We start from the raw sequence: 20,359 nt of genomic DNA on the forward strand, positions 1-20,359 counted from the left end.
CTCTGTTTTCATCAATTTCCTACCTAACAAGTGGAGCCAATCACAGACCAACTCTCTAAGAGGACAACAGGTCCAGAATTTGGCCTCAGACAATGGCTGAATAAGGATGAAGTGAAGATCATGCAATAGACACTACATAGCCAGCCCTTACTCTGCACCTTGCATGGTGCCTAGAGCTTTATATGAGTTCATTCACTCTATTCTCACATTTCTATGAGGCAGGTACCATTCATTATCATCCCCATTTTGCTGATGAGGCACAGAGAGGTGGAGTAACCAGCCCAAGGTCACTCAGCTAAGGGACAGGTCATTTGACATCACATGCGGCCTAGGCTGCTTGTTTAGGGTTCAAACCAGGGGTCCGGTCCACACATGTATAACCACTGCACCACAATGCCTGCTGTTAAGGGGAGATTTGTTCTGGAAGAAACTTAAGAGGCTGGAAAGATAGGGGTGGCTCTTGGACTCTCCCAGCCTCTGGGCAGGAGATTGGTAGGGGGCAGGGGTACCCGTTTGGCCCAGGCTCAGGGAAAGGATACAGGTCTCAATGTTGGCTCCCACGATGTAACCCGTGACATCGAAGTTGATGCGGATGAATTTGCCCTGCCAACAGGAAAACACAGTTCAGGCTTTGCTGCCCAACTTCAGCCTTTAACCCCATGCTGTGGGCAAGCAGGAGGCAGATGGTACAGAGGATGGGAGGTGGGGCGGGGAGATTCTTGCGAACACTCAGAACCCCACAGGTCAAGTTGTCAGGTGGAACCAACATCTGCTGAGCTGAAACCACCCCAGGCCTGACAGCAACAGAACGTGTAAAACATGTTCACAGATCAATTTCATTCGGCTTTTGCAATGACCGTAGTCCATCATGGCTATCCCCATTTTAAAAAACTTATTTATTTATTAGAGACAAGGTCTTGCTCTGTCATCGAGGCTGGAGTGCAGTGGTGCAATCACAGCTCACTGTAACCTTGAACTCCTGGGCTCCTTTTCCCCATGACCTCACCCTCCCAAGCAGCTAGGACTACAGGCATGCACCACCATACCTGGCTAATTTTTAAATTTTTTTTGTAGAGATAGGATCTCACTGTGTTGTCCAGGTTGGCCTCAGACTCCTGCACTCAAGCAATCCTCCCACCTCAGCCTCCCAAAGTGCTGGGATTACAGGAGTAAACTACCACACCCAGCCCACTATCCCCATTTTAAAGCTGGGAAAACTAAGGCTAAAAGAGATCAAGTGACTTGTCCAATGTGACATTGCTCCTGAGAGGTAGGGCCCTAAGCAGAAAGAAGGTTTTTCCATATTCAGGGGCTAGAGGGCTCCCTCCCCAGACCCTACCCTGCTCCAAAACATGCTGCACCCACATCATCCCACTATGGATTAAACCTTTTCTGTGGACAGGTGAGTATGCATTGGCCACACTGCCCAAGCAGGCCCTGTGTAGGATGTCCTTTAGGCAGGAATGGCTCATGTCCCTGGCCCTAGAGGCTCAACAAGTATCTCCAAAGATGGCCCTATCTACCTGCCTCAGCTAAGCCATGAAACCAAGGATGGAACCCAATCCTCCATCTGTTGGCATCAGCCCTTTTCCTGTTTCCTCAATAGGTGAGACAGGATTTCATCCTTTTCCCCCATCATGACATAACATGGTGGGAAGTGTTGGCATGTGTGGACACAATCCCCTAGGCTTGCTCAGTCCTTGACAAAACCTTCAAACTTTCCCCATTGGGAAACATGCAGTAGAGTGATTTGGGATGACCATATCCCAGATGGAGCCAGGGAGAGCCGGCTGGTCACAGGCAAGGCCCAGGCACCTTCTTCACTCTCCTTCCCAAGACGGCAGGGACGCCAGTGAGTGGAGGATGTTTTTAGGGATTTGTCTTGCACGTGCTTCCATTTATGACAGGCTAGAAACATTGCACAGAATTGGAACATGCAAATGCAGTGCTTCTCAGTGGAGGCGGCACATCTGCTATGGAGATTTTGGAAATCGGTGGAAGCCATTATTTGGCTTGTCACATGATGGTGGGGGCCGCAGTTGTTAGTGAACAGTGGGGCCAAGGATATTTTGGGAGTCCTGCAATGACCTGGAGAGTCTCTGACGCCAATCCTTGTCTATATCCCTTATGACTCTTCCAATGTCTTACCTGCCACTCATGGAGGTAAAAATCTGTTTGTAATTAGCCAGGCTTAGAACCTAACCTTTATGACTTTAGATTTTTACGGTGTTTTTTTTTTTTTTTTTTTTTTTTTTGAGACAAGAGTCTCACTCTGTCGCCCAGGTTGGAGTGCAGTGGTGTGACTTTGGCGCACTGCAACCTCCATCTCCCCGGGTTCAAGGAATTCTCCCACCTCAGCCTCCCAAGTAGCTGGGAATACAGGCGTGTGTCACCGCGCCCAGCTAATTTTTGTATTTTTAGTAGAGACAGGGTTTCACCATGTTAGCCAGGCTGGTCTGAAACTCCTGACCTCAGGTGATCTTCCCAACTCAGCCTCCCAAGGTGCTGGGTTTACAGGTGTGAGCCACTCTGTGCCTGGCCTAGATTTTTATGCTTTTAAATAAAAGCATTAACAAGTGTTTAAAATGTTGTTCTAATACAAGAATATCCCATCTGTGTGACTCTAGAGAAGATTGTTCTTTGGTTCAGCGCTTCACTGAGAGTCAGTTGCCATTCTGGAAAATCCCATGCCAACATCATCAGTGCCTGAACTTGACCCTTTTCCTTGTATTTGTAGCTGTCGCCGTGGATAGACCTAAGTGTCTGTCTCTTACTGTGTCTTCTGTTGGTGTGGCCTGGCCCGAGCATTAATATGCTGAAATGCACTTTATTTATTTATTTTTGTAGAGATGGGGTTTCCCCATGTTGCCCAGGCTGGTCTCAAACTCTTGAGCTCAAGTGATCTGCCCGCCTCAGTCTCTCAAAGTACTGGGACTACAGGCATGAGCCACCTCGCCTGGCCTGAAATGCACACTTTCATTATGAATTGTCTTATGTTATTTCTTCTTCATATTCCAGTTAGGGCATTATGCTGATGTGTATTCATCTAATACATGTAGGAGGTGATACTATCTATGATTCTAATTTCGGGCGAGGAAAGGAGACATTATGTAATTGTTTGTTACTAAAATGGGCCTTGGGGATCACAGGGTCAGGGACCACCATATGAATATGCTCAGCAGAGCAGAGCTTTCTGCAAAGAGTCTTTCACAGGGCCCCATCTCAGCGAGCAACAGTTCGGAGACCCCCTTTCTCCTGGAATGCAGAGGCAATTTTTCCTTCATCTTTTCTCACTAAAATATCTTTCTGAGCCTCCTACGGAGACAACCGCTTCTTTTGCACAATAAAACCATTGTTGTCCACCTATCATCAACCACCCACTTTCAGAGTTCCCCTGCCCTGTTGGGCTCAGGCAAAAACCTTTTGCTTTGGAGCCTGGGGGAGTGTGCATGGGAAGGTAGTACCCCCTGCCTCACTTACTCTCTGTTATTCAATTGGAAGAACCAGCTTCATGAAGGCTGGAACCATATCTGAACTATTCATCGCAATCCTGTGAGACTCGCTGAGTGCCTGGTATACAGTAGGCACTTAATAAAAACAACAAATGAGAAAAAAACAAAGAGAATGGTGGTACATGTAAAAGTGCCTACCAGAGTAATTGTACACAGTAGGTACTTACTAAGTATTTCTTGGAGGAGGTGTGTGCCTGGTACATAGTTGGCACTCAATTCATGTTTTGTTACATAAAATGGTATTGGATATAAGGGTCTAGCCCATACCAGGTGCTCAATAAATAATTTTTTTAATTTTATTTTAATAATAGAGATGGGATCTCGCTTTGTTGCCCAGGCTGGTCTAGAACCCCTGGGCTCAAGTGATCCTCCCACCTCAGCCTCCCAAAGTGCTGGGATTACAGGTGTGAGCCACCGCACCAGGCCAATCAATATTTGTTGAGTGAATAGTGAATACATTAATGAATGAATTAGAGAGTGAGAGGCAGGAGCCCTTGCAAGACTGTGAGATACAGCCCATCTCTCCAGGGTCAGATGCCCCTCCCACCTCTGCACGCAAACACTCTGCAGCCCCAGGCAGGAGATGACACAAAAGCTTTTCTGGAAAACCCATGTGGCTTTGCTACTTACGAATCGTGAGGAGTTGTCGTTCTTCACTGTTTTGGCGTTGCCGAAAGCCTCCAGAATCGGGTTTGCTTGTAGAAGCTGCTTTTCCAGCTCTCCCTAAAATTCATTCACATCTAGTTATTGGAGAAAGCAACCTAGGTCCTGACAGTTCTACCTTGGATGGATGTTGTCACAAAACTCTGCCCTTAACCCACAGGTTCTCTCCTATCTCCTACCTCCTCTCAGACCCTGATGCTAATGTTCAGATTTACAGGAGGATTTCAGAAGAGAAGCAACTGTCTGAGCTCTCTAATAGCTAGGACATCTGCTCCCTAGGAAGGTCACTTTTTTCAAGACTAGGGCCTGCTCATCTGTGCAACATCACTGCCACTCAAAGCCACTGCCTTGCACAATGTCGGTGATGTCATTTACATCATGATGAATGGTGCCCCCCGGAGTTGTGCAGTGTACCACCTGTCCCACTGTACATGGCAGTCGTGCTGCTGTTCATGTTTAACAAGAGCCTTCTTCAAGCTAAACCACTACAATCCTCCTTCTAATTATTTTAGTGCAATTTTTTTTTTAAGTTGCAATTTTTCCTTTCTCAGGACTGGTTTTCTGAAGTCTTCTACAGCAGACAAGTAAGGAATGCACAAAACCCACCAGGAATCCTCTTAGCGGACTGCGGAATAAAGCTTCAAAGCAGGTTGCCTGAGCTCCATTCATTGGGTTAAAGGAAGCTGAGACTGTACACAGCCCACCGGCCCCCTCTGCCGGGATGCCTTTGCACAAACGCGGTCACGTGATTAATCATGGAAGGAAAGGGCCAACGTGGTAAGTTAAGCTGGGAAAGCAAATGAGCTGCTCTTGGCCTAGCCCTAAAACATGGTGGCTGCAGTTGGGCCCCGAGGCCTCCAGGCCCTGGATTCTGGGAGTTTTTCTCCTTGTCCTCCTCCCTCCTGTTTTCCCTTCCTTATTTTTCCAGGCAGCAGGGCTGGGCTGGACAGGAGCTGGGAAAGTGTCTAGAGGGGACAAGGATGGGCATGGCTTCCTCCTCATTCCTCCACATGCTAGGAAGGCATCAGGGTACCTGGTCTACAGGACAAAGCAGGAAGCTGCTATTTGTTTCTGTTTTGATTTGTCCACACATCCTCCTTTTTGTAGCTCCCAGAGAAAGATGAAGCAAAAGCCTCATCCGCATACAAATCTCAGCCACAAGTGGAATCACCACAGCTGAGACTGGTGGAAATTTACAAGGAGCACCACGGGCATTTCTTTGTTGGTGGGAAGACGACTAAAGGAATCACTTTTGTTCACATAAACTTGGGGTCTCCATGCTCTCTGAAAAAGGCTCCCTTTCTAGAATGGGGATTCTGGCAGGTAAGGTTGAAAAGTCTTGGCAAGAGAGCTTTAAATGGGGGGACCTGGTTCAAACCCTCAATTTTATAGATGATGAAACCGTAGCCCCGAGAAGTTAACTGACTCGGCCAAGGTCACACAAAAGCAGATCCCAAATAAGAACTGTAATTCTCCTTCTGATCTGCAACACAGTCACCCAGGGTCTAACTAAGATGGATTGAATGATCTTTTCGGGAGCCAAGGAAGACACCTGTGGGTTTCTTCTAGGCTGGGACCCATACATCAGCCCCCCAAGCTCTGTGTTAGAGATAAGTTTACATATGCACAGGTCCAAGCAGGACCAGGTTATGCGTTGCGTAGCTGGGGCCTTACCGCGCCACCAAAGCTAGTGCATCGCGACCTCCAAGACTGTTTCTGGAGGCTTGAGTCAAGCAACCAGCATGCAAGAGACAGACACGCACTGCACACGCATGCACAGGGACACACTGGTGCACCAGGGACAGGGCTGAGGGAAGACACTTAGGGATGATGGCAGGGAGAGAAGAGGGAGGCATGCCACAGCTGTGCCATCAACTGTCCATCGAGCCAGGGAAGCTTTGGGGCCTGACAGTCCTAAAACACTCAGCCAGATGGGACAGACGTCTCTGTCTAGGTTGTTCTAGTCAAGGGTACCAGGAGTGGATGCTTTGAAAGGTGCAGGGGTTCATTCTGAACCGGAGAAATCCATTTCAGGCTGGAGCGCAACCCTGGGGACTCCAATAGGCGTCTCGTGGGTGGTAAATGCACCCCCACACCCTTCCCTGGCATCAGACACCCACAGGATGGTATTTTGGTGCATTTACTGATTTAAGTTGTGAAACTCTAGGGCTACCCCATTTCTACCACCAGCTACGGGACTCGGTGGGTGCAACAGGATCATGCAGATCTAAGTTCACTCTGTGCCTCCCCTACACACCAGGAAAACACTCTCAGTTACTCACGTAGGCAAAAGATGGGCCTTGCTGTGGTTGAACAACACAGTATAAAACAAATGTCAGTGTTATTTCCATCACGTGGACATCAGGGGCTGGAGAATATATGACTTTGATCCCCCCAAACAGCCTGGAGTCTCCCAGACAGACTGGTCAGCTCCTTTTCCTTGATACTGTTTCTTTTCTCTCTGTTTAGCTGCAGGAATACGATCACAGCTCACTGCAGTCTCAACCTACTGGGCTCAGGCAATCCTCCTGCCTCAGCCTCCCAAGTAGCTAAGACTACAGGCATGCACACCAGGCCCAGCTAATTCTCTTGATTTTTTTTTTTTTTTTTTGGTACAGACAGGGTCTCACTATGTCACCCAGGCTGGGCCTGAACTCCTGGGCTCAGACCATCCTCCCACCTTGGCCTCCCAAAACACAGATTACAGGCATGAGCCCCCATGCTCAGCCATTCCCTCCTTTTTCTAATTTCTTAGAGATCCAGACATTTCAAAGGTTTTCATAATTACTGGGGCCACATTAGGCTCCTTAAAACAGTATCCAGTGAGACAATGTCTGAGATGTGTTTACGCATGCAGCCAAAACAAGCAGCACATAGTAGGCCCTTGATAACGATGAGTTGTTAGAAAGTATTATCTCCTGTGTTTACTCTTTAGGGAAAGGGAAGGCAGTGGAAACTGTGTTTAAACTGCCACACAGCCTCTGGGGCCATTGTTCCCACTCACTATGGCTAGAAACCAACTTGCCAGAGACAATTCTAGGATGCTGAATCTTGAGTTTCCTGCATTTGTTTGGAGAAGGAAAGTTCTCCAAAGCCACGACCAGCGCCCATCCTAGGTCTCCAAGGGCCTCCAGACAAGCCGGCCATGGTGGCTGCCCCAGAGTCCCCTCTGAGGACGCAAAGTGACATCTGGAATGGCGAACACTGGAGACACCCCACGCCGTGGTCAGATCTCCATCCTACCATCTTCCCACCCACGAACCTGCAGACGGAGGCGCCGGCCAGTCCTAGCGGCCCTACCACGTGCCCCCTCCTGTGGGATAGATGGGGCAGGGCTGACACATGAGGAGGAAGAGAAGGATGGGCCCTAGAGGAGATGAATCTAGAAACCTGCTCTTCTTTTCCTCCCAAGCTCTTAGTCATACCGTGTCATCATCTGTTTATTTGAGGGATTCTTTGACAACTACATGCTCTTCCACAGGTCCGGAAGCTCAGAGAAGAGAATAACAGCATCTCTCAGACTTATCCCCAGGTCCCCACCCCAAGTGGTTCCTGGCATACAGTAGGTGCTCAATCCACAGTTACTGAATGGCATTGCACTGAAGCCCACGGGCCGAGTGATACCAGCATCTCCATCCCAGGGACAGGGGGACACGTGGAGGAATCCGGGAACCCAAAAGGTACCTTAACCCCTGGGACGTTACAGAGATTCATGAAAGGAGTGCTTCTCAATCGAGGGCAACTGTCCCACCCCAGGGAACATCTGACAATGTCTAGAGATATTTTTGGTTGTCACAACTGGAGGGAAGGGGGCTGTCGGCATCTGGCGGGTCGAGGCCAGGGATGTTGTGAAACATTCTACGAGCCACAGGGAAGCCCCTCCAAGGAAGAGTTATCTGGTCCAAAATGACATCAGTGCCACCACTGAGAAGCCCCAACGTGGAGGAAGATCTCGCTATGGAAGGAAAGGGCTTATTCTCATTTCACGAAACGGGCCCCCTTCTGGAGGGATGCTTCTAGCTGAGCCAAGAAATCACCCACACTCAACAGGCCTGCTCGCCAAAAAGACGGTCCCTCTTTGAGTCTTCAGGGGAGGGGTAGTCAGACGGAGCCTGAGTTCTTGCAACGATGTTCTGTTTGTATCTCGGTTGGGCTGCAAGCTGGAGACCGGTTGGCTAAATCACAGCCTCTGACTGGGAACTGCCACTCACCGTGATACTTGTGTCTTTCTTGCCCTTGTGGGAGGAGGCCACCACAGCCAGGTACTGAATGACCTTCTTGGTGTTTTCGGTTTTCCCGGCTCCAGACTCGCCTCTGAAAGACACGGGAACATCATCTATGCACACGTTCCATGGTGACCTTTCCGCAGTTCCATGAGCCAGGCAGGACAATAATGATCATCACCACCATTTCCCAGAGGGTGAAACAGAGGCTCCCAGAGGGGAAGTAACTTGCCCAAGGCCACATCTCTGGTAGTGAGTGGAACTGGGTCCCCAGCCTAGGTCCAATGCCCAATCTATTCCTTCCAAGAGGACATAGAAAAGAATTCAGATACAAAGATTGAAAAGATGGGCCGGGCGCGGTGGCTCATGCCTGTGATCCCAGCACTTTGGGAGGCTGAGGTGGGAGGATCATTTGAGCCCAGAGTGTGAGACCAGCTCAGCAACACAGAGAGACACTGCCTCTAGAAAAAGATTTAAAAATTAGCCAGGCATGGTGGCACATGCCTGTAGTCCCAGCTATTTGGGAAGTTGAGGCAGGAGGATCACTCGAGTCCAGGAGTTCAAGACCAGCCTGAGCAACACAGCACAACCCTGACTCTATAAAAAAATAAGAAAAATTAACCAGGCATGGTGGTGCATGCCTGTAGTCCCAGCTACTCAGGAGGCTGAGGTGGGAGGATGGCTTGAGCCCAGGAGTTTGAGGCCACAGTGAGCCATGATCACACCACTGCACTCCAGCCTGGGTGACAGAGCAAGACCTCATCTCTAAAAAAATAGGGTGAACAAGAAAACCTTAGTTTTCTTACATAGGTCCAAACAGGTTTATTTGGAATTATCTACTTTTTTTTTTTTTTTTTTTTTTTTTTTGAGATGGAGTCTCACTCTGTCCCCAGGCTGGAGTGCAGTGGCACAATTTCAGCTCACTGCAAGCTCCACCTCCCTGGTTCACGCCATTCTTCTGCCTCAGCCTCCCAAGTAGCTGGGACTACAGGCACCCACCAGCACACCCGGCTAATTTTTTGTATTTTTAGTAGAGACGGGGTTTCACCATGTTAGCCAGGATGGTCTCGATCTCCTGACCTCGTGATCCACCTGCAGACATCATTAGCATTGCTAGAAATGGAAAGACCAGGCACAAGGCAGCCTTCAAGAAAGGATGTAAGTGCCTCTGGAGTACCAGGACCTAAAGTTTAAGAAGCTCCCTTATGGAAAGAAAAATTTACCAAAAAACCGGTTATCCCATTGGTCACTGGGCAGATGCAAGCCCCTTTATCCTCTGAGGAATCCCACCCCATGTATCACGAAGCTAGCTGATGATCTCAGCCAAGTATCTAAGAATAAACCCAGTTGAAGTAATTCACACTAAAGTGTAAATGACTGATATGTTTAGATCAGCACGACATGGTTTGTCGTATCAAAAAAGTATCTCCTCCTGGAATATGAAGGTAGTTTTTTTTTTGTTTTGTATTTTGTTTTTGTTTTTTTTTTTTTACCAAGATGACTTTCGTGAACTAGCTGCCTGTTTTGGCCACCAGAAATCATCACAATGGAACAGCTCCATCCAGATACTGCCTCTATGTCCCACCACTCCTAGTGAAAGATAAGGACAGTGCCTTGACCAAAACTTCACTTGTTTATTGTCTTCTTCTATTTTTCAGTTTACTTTTGTTTTTTGTGTTTCCTTTCTTTGCCTTATCTCTCTTATTTTCTGAGCTCACTTAATACTCTAAAATATAAGAGAGTTTTTTTTTTTAAGTTGGAAAAAGAATTTGTTCACCCCGAGGTCAGCCCAAGGTTCTCTGTGCTGAACCAGTGCCACCAAAGCTAGTACAGTCTCTGCTCTTCTTCCTAATTAGGAAATAAAGAAATTAATTTTCTCTGCCAAGGGCCCATTAATAACTTGGCTCATGGCTTAAAAAAGAAATAGAAGAAAAGAAAAAAGAAAGAGAAAGAAAAAAAAAGTGCCCCAAATTGCTGTGCCTAATCCTACAGGTCCCACTGTCCAGAAATCAAGTGTCTGATGGCCAAGAATGATGAAACATCTTGCGGTGACTTTGTGTGATCCCTTCCCTTCCTAGAGGCCCTCCTTCCCAATGGCCACATTATTTCACATGGCCTCAGAGGCAGTTTATGAAATGGGGACCATGAAGGCATTACCCCATTTCCCCAGAAGGGGAAACTAAGACCAGAATGTGTGTGTGTGTGTGTGTGTGTGTGTGTGTGTGTGTGTGTGTGTGTGTGTAAAAGAGGAGAACTAGCCAGGTGCAGCAGAGAACTGGCCACGTTTATAATCTCAGCTACTCAGGAGGCTGAGTTGGGAGGATGCCTTGAGGTCAGGAGTTTGACAGAAGCCTGGGCAACATAGCAAGATCCCATCTCTTAAGACAGAGAAGAATTGGCATTTGTCATTGGGGGGCTATAGGGGGAAGGGTCCCTTTGCTAATTGCTCTACATGAATTATTTCCTTTATCCTCTTCCTGCTTCCATGTTATTATAGAAGGAAGAGTCTTGCCCAGAGTGGGTAAGCAATTTTCCCTAGGTCACACAGCAAAGAAGGGATACAATCAGAATGGAAAGTCAGGTCTCTGATTCTAATGCAGTCAGAATTCCTTTTATTACATTTCACCAAGTTGTTCCATGACACAGGCCCAACCCTCTAGGGACTTGCTTTCTAAGGCCAGAAGAAGGGCAGGGGAAGGGGAATTGATATTTGTTGAAGGCCTGCACAGTACTAGGCTTTGGGCTCACAAATCTTTTCATTTACTCTACCCAGCAATCTAATGAGAGAGTTATTAATTATCCCCATCACCCACCTGGGGAAACTGAGGCAAAGAGAGGTTGAAGTAAATTGCTCCAGCCCACAATTGCTCCTGCTTTCACACAGATAGGAAATGGAGGAGAAGCAGGATTTGAACGTAGGTCCACTTGACACCAGGGCCCATGTTCTGCCTCCTACCCTTTTATTTTAACAAATCAGCAAAGAGAAAAGACAGAGTGAAGTTCCAGCCCCACTCCACCGCAATTCTGCCATATATTCCAGGAGGCTTTACTTGCCCCAATCAATGAACCAAGCCACTCAGTCATTCACACCTAAGTATGAATTACTTCAATCAGGCTAACGTCAGAACTTTGCTTGACTTCATTCTAAAGTGAAGGGGTTGGATTCTGATTAAAGCAAGAGAAAGGAGAGAAATTTTTGGATGTAGGAAACCACTTGCGTAGGTGGTCATGAACCTATTCAGATCCAAGACAAGAATCAGGACAGCAGTGTGCACAAACAACACGTGTGGATCACACTTTTCATGCTGACAAACCAGTGCTCCTAGACTGCTGCTGCTCACTTCTCCTTTCCCACAACAGTTCCTTCCTTTCCACCCTGGCCTTGAACCTCTCTCACCTCCTCCCTTTTACAACAAAGACATCACCGGGTGTGGTGGCTCACGCCTGTCATCCCGGTACTTTGGGAGGCTGAGGCGGGTGGATCACTTGAGGTCAGGAGTTCAAGACCAGCCTGGCCAACATGGTAAAATCCTGTCTCTACTAAAAATACAAAAAGTAGCTGGGCATGGTGGTGGGTGCCTGTAGTCCCAGCTACTTGGGGAGCTGAGGCAGGAGAATCCCTTGAACCCAGGAGGCGGAGATTACAGTGAGCTGAGCTCGTGCCACTGCACTCCAGCCTGGGCAATAGAATGAGACTCCATCTCAAAAAACAAACAAACAAACAAACAAACAGACGAAAAAAACGCAAAGACATCAATGTGCCCCATCCGTGGCTATGGTCTCCCACTTTGCCTGGGATGGGGAGTGGGACATAAACTCTGGGCATCTACCCCTTCCCATGTAGCTGCTGGGCTCCACTGTTTCCAAGTTCTGTTGAGAAAAATAAATTGCCCTGGGAGGTTCTGCCAAAGAAAACATCCCAAGCTCCAGGCTCGTGGGCGTCTGAAGGTTGATGTGCTTAGAGCCGGTCTAGAAACATTCATAGCTTGGCTTTTCTGACCCCTGACCTCTAGGGGTGAAGATGCCTTCCTGGTCTGAGCACCCTAAACTCCTTTCTTATTTCTTGGGGAATTTGGTACTGAGCTCCCGCTTCCTGGAGAAGGACCAGACTCATGACCACGTTATGGCCTCCTGGCCTTGTAACTACTCCAATGCCAAGTCCTTTTAATCAGTCCAGCCCCAGCAGCAGGGAGGAACCACCCAATGGCCACTTAATCCCCCAGCCAGGCTGGCTTCATGAGTGTGACCTGTACAGTCTCACAGGGACCACCCTGTGCTTAATACTCTAATGTTGCCATCTGGAAATTCTTCCTAATTCTTTATAAACGCTCTGCATTTTCTTTTTTCTTTTCTTTTCTCTTTTTTTTTTTTTTGAGACTGACTCTTGCTCTATTGCCCAGGCTGGAGTGCAGTGTGTGATGGTGGCTCACTGCAACCTCTACCTCCCAGGTTCAAGTGATTCTCCTGCCTCAACCTCCCAAGTAGCTGGAACTACAGGTGCCTGCCACTATGCCTGGGTAATTTTTATATTTTTAGTAGAGATGGGATTTCACCATGTTGGCGATGCTGGCCTCGAACTCCTGACCTCATGTGATCTGCCCGCCTCAGCCTCCCAAAGTGCTGGGATTCCAGGTGTGAGTCACTGCACTCAGCCAGCATTTCCATTTTGCAAAATTTTACAAATTCTGCAGCTGGTCCTGGCTCCCAGGGTCGAATATTGCCAAGTCCATTGCAGCCTGTGGTTTGCCACTGGTAGGAAAGCCAAATTGCCTCTGATGAACCTCACAGTTACTCAGTCCCTGGTCTTTATGTGACTGGCAAAGCACCCTGGCATTTTGTACTGTACAACTCCTACACGTCCTGCAAAACCCCAGGCAGAAGCAACGCCTCTCTCCCCTATAGCATCAATTGGCAGAATAGCATAATGGGCTCCAGGGCCAGGTTGCTCAAGTTCAAATCCCTGCTCTGCCAGTTACCTGTGTGACCTTAGGCAAGTCATTTAGCCTCTCCATACCTCAGTTTCTTTATCCCATTATAAAATGGGTATAATAAAAACACTTACCTTGTATGATTTTTTTTTTTTTTTGAGACAAGATCTCACTCTGTGGCCCAGGCTGGAGTGCAGTGATGCAATCATAGCTCACTGCAGCTGAGAATTCCTAGGCTCAAGTGATATTCCTGCCCCAATCTCCCAGGTAGCTGGGACTACAGGTGCACACCACCACAGCTGGCTAATTTTTAAATTTTCTGTAGAGACAGGGGTCTCGCTATGTTGCCCAAGCTGGTTTCGAACTCCTGGTCTCAAGTGATCTCTAGCCTCAGCCTCCCAAAGTGCTGGGACTACAGGCATGAGCCACCATGCCTGACCTTTTATATGATTCTTGTGAGGATTAAATGAGTGAATATTTACATAAAATGCTTAGAACAATGCCTGGTATGCCAAAATGTTAGTTATTATTACTTTTGTTTTTTGAGACAGAGTTTTGCTTCTTGCTCAGGCCGGAGTGCAGTGGCACAATCTTGACTCACTGCAATCTCGAACTCCTGGGTTCAAGTGACCCTCCCACCTCAGCCTCCTGAGTAGCTGGGATGACAGGCCTGTGCCACTACACCTAGCTAATTTTTTGATTTTGTGGGATCTCGCTAAGTTGCCCAGGATAGTCTTGAACTCCAGGCCTCAGGCAAACCTCCTGCCTCGGCCTCCTAAAGTGTTGGGATTACAGGTGTGAGCCACTGTGCCCACCTATTATTACTTTTATAACCACTGCCTCCACAGAGGTTATATATTGTTTGTATAATGATTTTTAGCATTCATCCTATCATTAAAATATAAATAATATTCACATTTTCCCACTGTTCAAGCTAGTAGTTAACAAACTCTTTTTGTAAAAGGTCAGACAGTAAATATTTTAGACTTTGAGGGTCATGCATTCTTTGTCACATCTGCTCAGCTCTCTCCACTGCAGCACAAAAGCAAATATGAAAACAAGTGGGTGTGGCTGTGTTGCAATAAAACTTTATCTGGAACAGACAGACAAGGGCCTGATTTGACCCACTGGTCAAACTTTGTCCTTCCTTGGCTTGAGTCCCTTAGCACGTTCTCATCCATTTCATTTATTTATTTTATTGTTATATTTTTTGAGATGGGGTCTCACTGTGTCACCCAGGCTGAAGTGCAGTGGTGCAGTCTTGGCTCAGCGCCAACTTTCTGCCTCCCAGGCTCAGTGAACCAAGATCCTCCTGCCTCACCCTCCTAAGTAGCTGGGACTACAGGCACATGCCATCACGCTCAGCTAATTTTTGTGTTTTTTGTAGAGATGGGGTTTGGCCATGTTGGCCATGCTGGTCTTGAACTCCTGAGCTCAAGCGATCAGCCTGCCTTGGCCTCCCGAAGTGCTAGGATTACAGGCATGAGCCACCGTGCCCAGCCTGTCATCCATTTTAGACGAAAGTTTAAACTCCTCCCCAGGACCTGGAAGCACCCCGCTACCTCTCTCTAATTTTATGTGAAACCACCCTCCTCCTCTTACTTTAGCCCCCTGATCACACAGCTCTATCTCCAGCCAGGCCCATGGCCTCTAATTAAACTGATTATACTGGATGGATTACATGCTAGACAAAATACAACTCAGGCCTAAAAATTACATTTATTCAGCTTTCAGTTTCCTTCCTTTCTTGTCTTGCTTCCCTTCCTTTCCTTCCTTCCTGTCTCTGGGTCTTGCTCTGTTGCCCAGGCTGAGGTGCAGTGGTGCCATCATAGCTCACTTAGCCTCTAACTCCCAAGCTCAAGTGATCCTGCCTCCCCAACCTCCTGAGTAGCTGGGACTACAGGCGTGCACCATCCCACCTAGCTAATTTTTAAATTTTTTGTAGTAATGGGGTCTTACTGTGTTCCTCAGTTTGGTCTCAAACTTCTGGCTTCCAGCCACCCTCCCGCCTCGGCCTCTCAAGGCCCTGAGTTTCCAGGCATAAGCCACCACACCCAGCCAATTTTCAGTTTCTTTTCTTTTCTTTTTTTTTTTTTTTTGAGACAGAGTCTCTTGCTCTGTCACCCAGACTGGAGTGCACTGGCGTGATCTCAGCTCACTGCAAGCTCCGCCCCCCAGGTTCACGCCATTCTCCTGCCTCAGCCTCCTGAATAGCTGGGACTACAGGCACCCGCCACCGTGTCCGGCTAATTTTTTTGTATTTTTTTAGTAGAGACGGGGTTTCACCGTGTTAGCCAGGATGGTCTCGAACTCCTGACCTCGTGATCCACCCGCCTCGGCCTCCCAAAGTGCTGGGATTACAGGCGTGAGCCACTGCGCCCGGCCAATTTTCAGTTTCTTTTCTTTTCTTTTTTTTTTTTTTTTTTGAGACAGAGTCTTGCTCTGTCACCCAGGCTGGAGTGCACTGGCGCGATCTCAGCTAACTGCAAGCTCCGCCCCCCAGGTTCACGCCATTCTCCTGCCTCAGCCTCCTGAATAGCTGGGACTACAGGCACCCGCCACCATGCCCGGCTAATTTTTTTGTATTTTTTTAGTAGAGATGGGGTTTCACCGTGTTAGCCAGGATGGTCTCGAACTCCTGACCTTGTGATCCACCCGCCTCGGCCTCCCAAAGTGCTGGGATTACAGGCGTGAGCCACAGTGCGTGGCCAATTTTCAGTTTCTTTTCTTTTCTTTTTTTTTTTTTTTTTGAGACAGAGTCTCGCTCTGTCACCCAGGCTGGAGTGCAGTGGTGCGATCTCTGCTCACTGCAAGCTCCGCCCCCCAGGTTCACGCCATTCTCCTGCCTCAGCCTCCTGAATAGCTGGGACTACAGGCACCCGCCACCATGCCCAGCTAATTTTTTTGTATTTTTTTAGTAGAGATGGGGTTTCACCATGTTAGCCAGGATGGTCTCGAACTCCTGACCTCGTGATCCGCCCGACTCGGCCTCCCAAAGTGCTGGGATTACAGGCGTGAGCCACGGTGCGCGGCCAATTTTCAGTTTCTTAACTGCATAACCAAACAGTTGGCTCCAGCCTGGCTTCTCTTGAGCACCAACTACACCTAAAAGCTCAGCCCTGCTGTCAACTTGTAGGTCCTTCAAGTCACTTTGGCTGAATTTCACAACAAGCCATATAAAATTGAATACAGAGACTGAAGATGGTGGTGGTTCTGGGCTGACTGGATGCATTTGCAAATAAAAGTCAGATCGTTTTGGGATTTCCTCCCTAACAACGGCTAAGGCCTCCTTCTCCAGCACTGGCTGTGTGTGGGCAGTGTGCCAAGTCCTTGCTAACGCTGCATTCCAGGAGATGGAGATACACAATAGCCAAGTAAACAAATAATCAAGATAGTTTGTGGTGGAGATATCATTGCTACATCGGGGTGATGTGACTGAGAAGATCGAGGGGAAGGGAGGAGAGGGGAGGCTGTGGATGGGGAAGCCAGGGAGTTGCTGAGCCTTGAAAGTTACAAGAGAGCCCTGTGGGAAGGATGGAGGGAAGGGTGGGCCAGGCAGGGCAAACAGTATGGACAGAGGTCCAAGGGAGGGAAATGCTGGGCCCAGGTATGAGACAGAATGGCTCCCAGCATGGCTGGAGGGCCACAACAGAGGGGGACAGCAGGAAGTGACGAGGGAAGAGCAGATCACACTCAGTCTTCCAAGTCACAGTAAGTAATCTGAGTTTTATTCTCATGGGTGCAGGAAACCATTTCAGGAGGGGAACGGGACTTTAGAACCAGTGTGGGGAGAATCAGAACTGCAGGATGGGCTGGGCGCAGTGGCTCATGCCTGTAATCCCAGCACTTTGGGAGGCTGACTGAGGTGGGTGGATCACCTGAGATCAGGAGTTTGAGACCAGGCTGGCCAACATGGAGAAAACCCATCTCTATTAACAATACAAAAATTAGCTGGGCATGATGGCATAATACTCGGGAAGCTGAGGCAGGAGAATTGCTTGAACCCAGGAGGCGGGGGTTGCAGTGAGCCAAGATCGCACCACTGCACTCCAGCCTGGGCAACAGAGTGAGACTCTGTCTCAACAAAAAAATCAACAACAACAACAACAAACTGCAGGATGGGCCAGGCTCAGCGGCTCATGCCTGTAATCCCAGCACTTGGGAGGCCGAGGCTCCCCAGGTCACCTGAGGTCAGGAGTTCGAGACCAGGCTGACCAACATGGCAAAACCCTGTCTCTACTAAAAATACAAAATTAGCCAGGCATGGTGGTACATGCCTGTTATCCCAGCTACTCGGGAGGCTGAGGCAGGAGAATCACTTGAACCTGGGAGGTGGAGGTTGCTGTGAGCCAAGATCACGCCATTGCACTCTAGCCTGGGCAATGAGAGCAAAACTCCATCTCAAAAACAAACAAACAAACAAACAAACAAACTGCAAGATGGATACTGGATTGCAGGAAGGATTTTTAAAAAATAGTGAGCACTTTCACTACAATAGCAGTTGATCCTTACAAAGTGCTCACCATGGGGCAGTGGCCTGTTTCTCAGTTCTTCACATGTAGTGACTCATTTCATCCTTCCAACAACCCAATGGGGTGCTTATTGTTCCCATTTTACAGATGGGGAAACTGAGGCTCAGAGAAGTGAACTGACTTATTTCCTGGAGCATACAACTAACTAGACGATGATGGGGCCAGAATTCAAACCCAAGGGGTTAGGTTCTGGAATCCACACTTTATGACAGCATGCTAATGAATATTTATTCAATGAATAATGAGTGAATATTCTTATAATGTATATTTATTGAAGGAAGGAAGCAAGCAAGCAATGGGAGCAGGGAGCTTAAGAGACTGCTACAGAGGCCCTGGTGAGAGGTGACGGGACCCTGAACTAGGAAGAAGCGGTGGAGTCAGAGGAATGGACAGAGATGAGAAATATTTCAGCATCATACTGTCCAAGGCAGGAACCGCTATCTAAATTAACTAAAATCTTAAAAATTCAGTTCTGCAATATACTTGCCACTTTTTAAGAGCTCAATTAAGTGAACTTTTAAGTGAACTTTGTGCTCATCACAAAGTTCTTTTGGACAGCACCGTTTTAGATGAAACAGCACCTGCTGATGGCATGGGTGCTGGAAATGAGAGCAGGGTGGCCTCTTCTTCATCTTCACAGCCTCTCCATAAGCTCAGCTCAGAGAGGTCAAGTGACCTGTGCATAGCGACATAGCTAGGAAGTCATCTGAAAGTCCTACTCTTTCCTGCACCTCTCTGTTACCACACTTAATTCATTCACTCAACAGAGGGCAGTTGAGCTACACTATTTTGGTTCCTGGGGAGATGACATGTGGCTCACACATGGGTTTGGCTCCTAGGGGATCAAATGCCTCTGTGGTCAGCTGAAAAACAGCCCCCACAAGAATGTCCATGGCCTATCCTCAGAATCTGTGAATATGTTTGCTTGAGATGAGAAGACTGTCTTCGATCATCTAGGTGGGGCTAATATAACCACAAAGGTACTGGGCCTTATAAGAGGGAGGTAGGGGGACCAGAGAAAGAGATTTGAAGATACCATGCTGCAGGATTTAAAGATGGAGGAAGAGACCATGAGCCAAGGAATGCAGGTGACCCCTAGAAGCCAGAAAACTAGGAAACCAAGTTGGCAGGTTGTTTTAGCATTTATATCCACATATCTAGGTAGCATTATATCTCTAGATCCAGACTATTCATTGTCAAACATCAAATGTGTACATCCTACCATGGAATATGAGAATTCAGTTCCCATCTAATCCTCTTCCCTTTCCCCACAGAGCCAATTCCATCACAGGTAGTTATTCTGGTTAGATAAATACTCCAAACTTGCACAGCTGGGCTCCTTAGTCCAATGTGATTACTTCTCCTTCCATCCCAACTTTTGGTTTTTCCTGGAGTTTATAATTGCCTTTGTTTTATTGTTTCCAGGTTTTCTATCTGTATCAACCCCAAACTTATTGTTTCAAGCTTCTCTCAATACAGTTCATTGCCATCCTACCATCCATCACCATCTGAAATTCTAATTACTAGTTTTTAATTGTCCTTCCAGATAATTTCATGCAAATAGGAAACATATGCACGTCCATGCAATCCTGCCCTTTTTAAAGACACACACGGTTACATTATGCATATGCTGGTTTGCCCTTGTGTTTTCCACTCAATGGTATTATCTATAAAGAGCGTTCTCTCTGAGCATAAATAGATCAGCCTCACTCTTTGTAGTGGCTACCTGGAAATGCTATATTTTATGTAAATAACCTCTGTTGAATATAGCTTTAGTTGCTTCCAGACCTTCAAATATATATACATGAATATAAATATATTAAATATAATACATATTATATATTATGTAAATATATATATGCACAGTCTATCCTCATTATTTATATATTCTATATTTTCAAATTCGCCGACCTGCTGAAAGTTATTTGTGACCCCAAAATCAATATTCATGGCACTTTTGTAATCATTTGTGAACATGTGCAGAGTAAGGAAAATTCGATTCCCCCAATGCACATGTTCCCAGCTCAGGTTGAACAGGGGAATGCTCTACCTTCTAGTTTCAACTCTCATACTGTAAACAAGTGCCCTTTCTGTAGTGTATTTAGTGCCACCTTTTTTTGTATTTTTGTGGCTTTTTGTTAGTTATTTTGCAGTTTAAAATGTCCCCTCAGATGTGCTCCCTGCGGCAGCACACATACTAAAATGTCCCCAGCATAGTGCTCAAGTGTTGGCTCATGTTTCCAAGCACAATAAAGTTGTGATATCCATTATGTAATAAATACACATCAGATAAACTTCATCCAGGCATCAGCCACAGAGCTGCTGGCTGTGAGTTCAATGTCAATGAATCAACAATATATATTAATATATGTTACTTGCATATAAATACAATAGTGAAAACTCTCTGAATGATTCTAAAATGAGTTACTATCTTCTGCCTATGTACCTAGGTCTTCAAAGAAACAGTGACACCAATCACCAAATATGGCACTGATGTGTTT

At 47.2% G+C, this 20,359-nt stretch overlaps 1 protein-coding gene across 6 annotated transcripts in view; it reads right to left on the reverse strand.

Annotated features, from left to right (window-relative positions):
• Positions 1-20,359, reverse strand: part of MYH11 (myosin heavy chain 11) — a 160,237-nt gene that overhangs the window by 77,466 nt on the left and 62,412 nt on the right. For 2 of the 6 annotated variants that reach the window (XM_055365702.2, XM_055365703.2), the window contains exons 5-8: positions 8,387-8,489; positions 6,458-6,478; positions 4,143-4,235; positions 540-603 (exon numbers count right to left, since the gene is read on the reverse strand). In XM_055365702.2, the coding sequence (XP_055221677.1) occupies positions 540-603; positions 4,143-4,235; positions 6,458-6,478; positions 8,387-8,489 (281 nt within the window). The remainder of the gene's footprint in view (positions 1-539; positions 604-4,142; positions 4,236-6,457; positions 6,479-8,386; positions 8,490-20,359) is intronic. The other 4 variants (XM_031002889.3, XM_055365704.2, XM_055365705.2 and 1 more) reach the window with 3 other exon arrangements.

This window comes from Gorilla gorilla, chromosome 18 (genome assembly GCF_029281585.2).
Source record: "Gorilla gorilla gorilla isolate KB3781 chromosome 18, NHGRI_mGorGor1-v2.1_pri, whole genome shotgun sequence".
Lineage (NCBI taxonomy): Eukaryota > Metazoa > Chordata > Mammalia > Primates > Hominidae > Gorilla > Gorilla gorilla.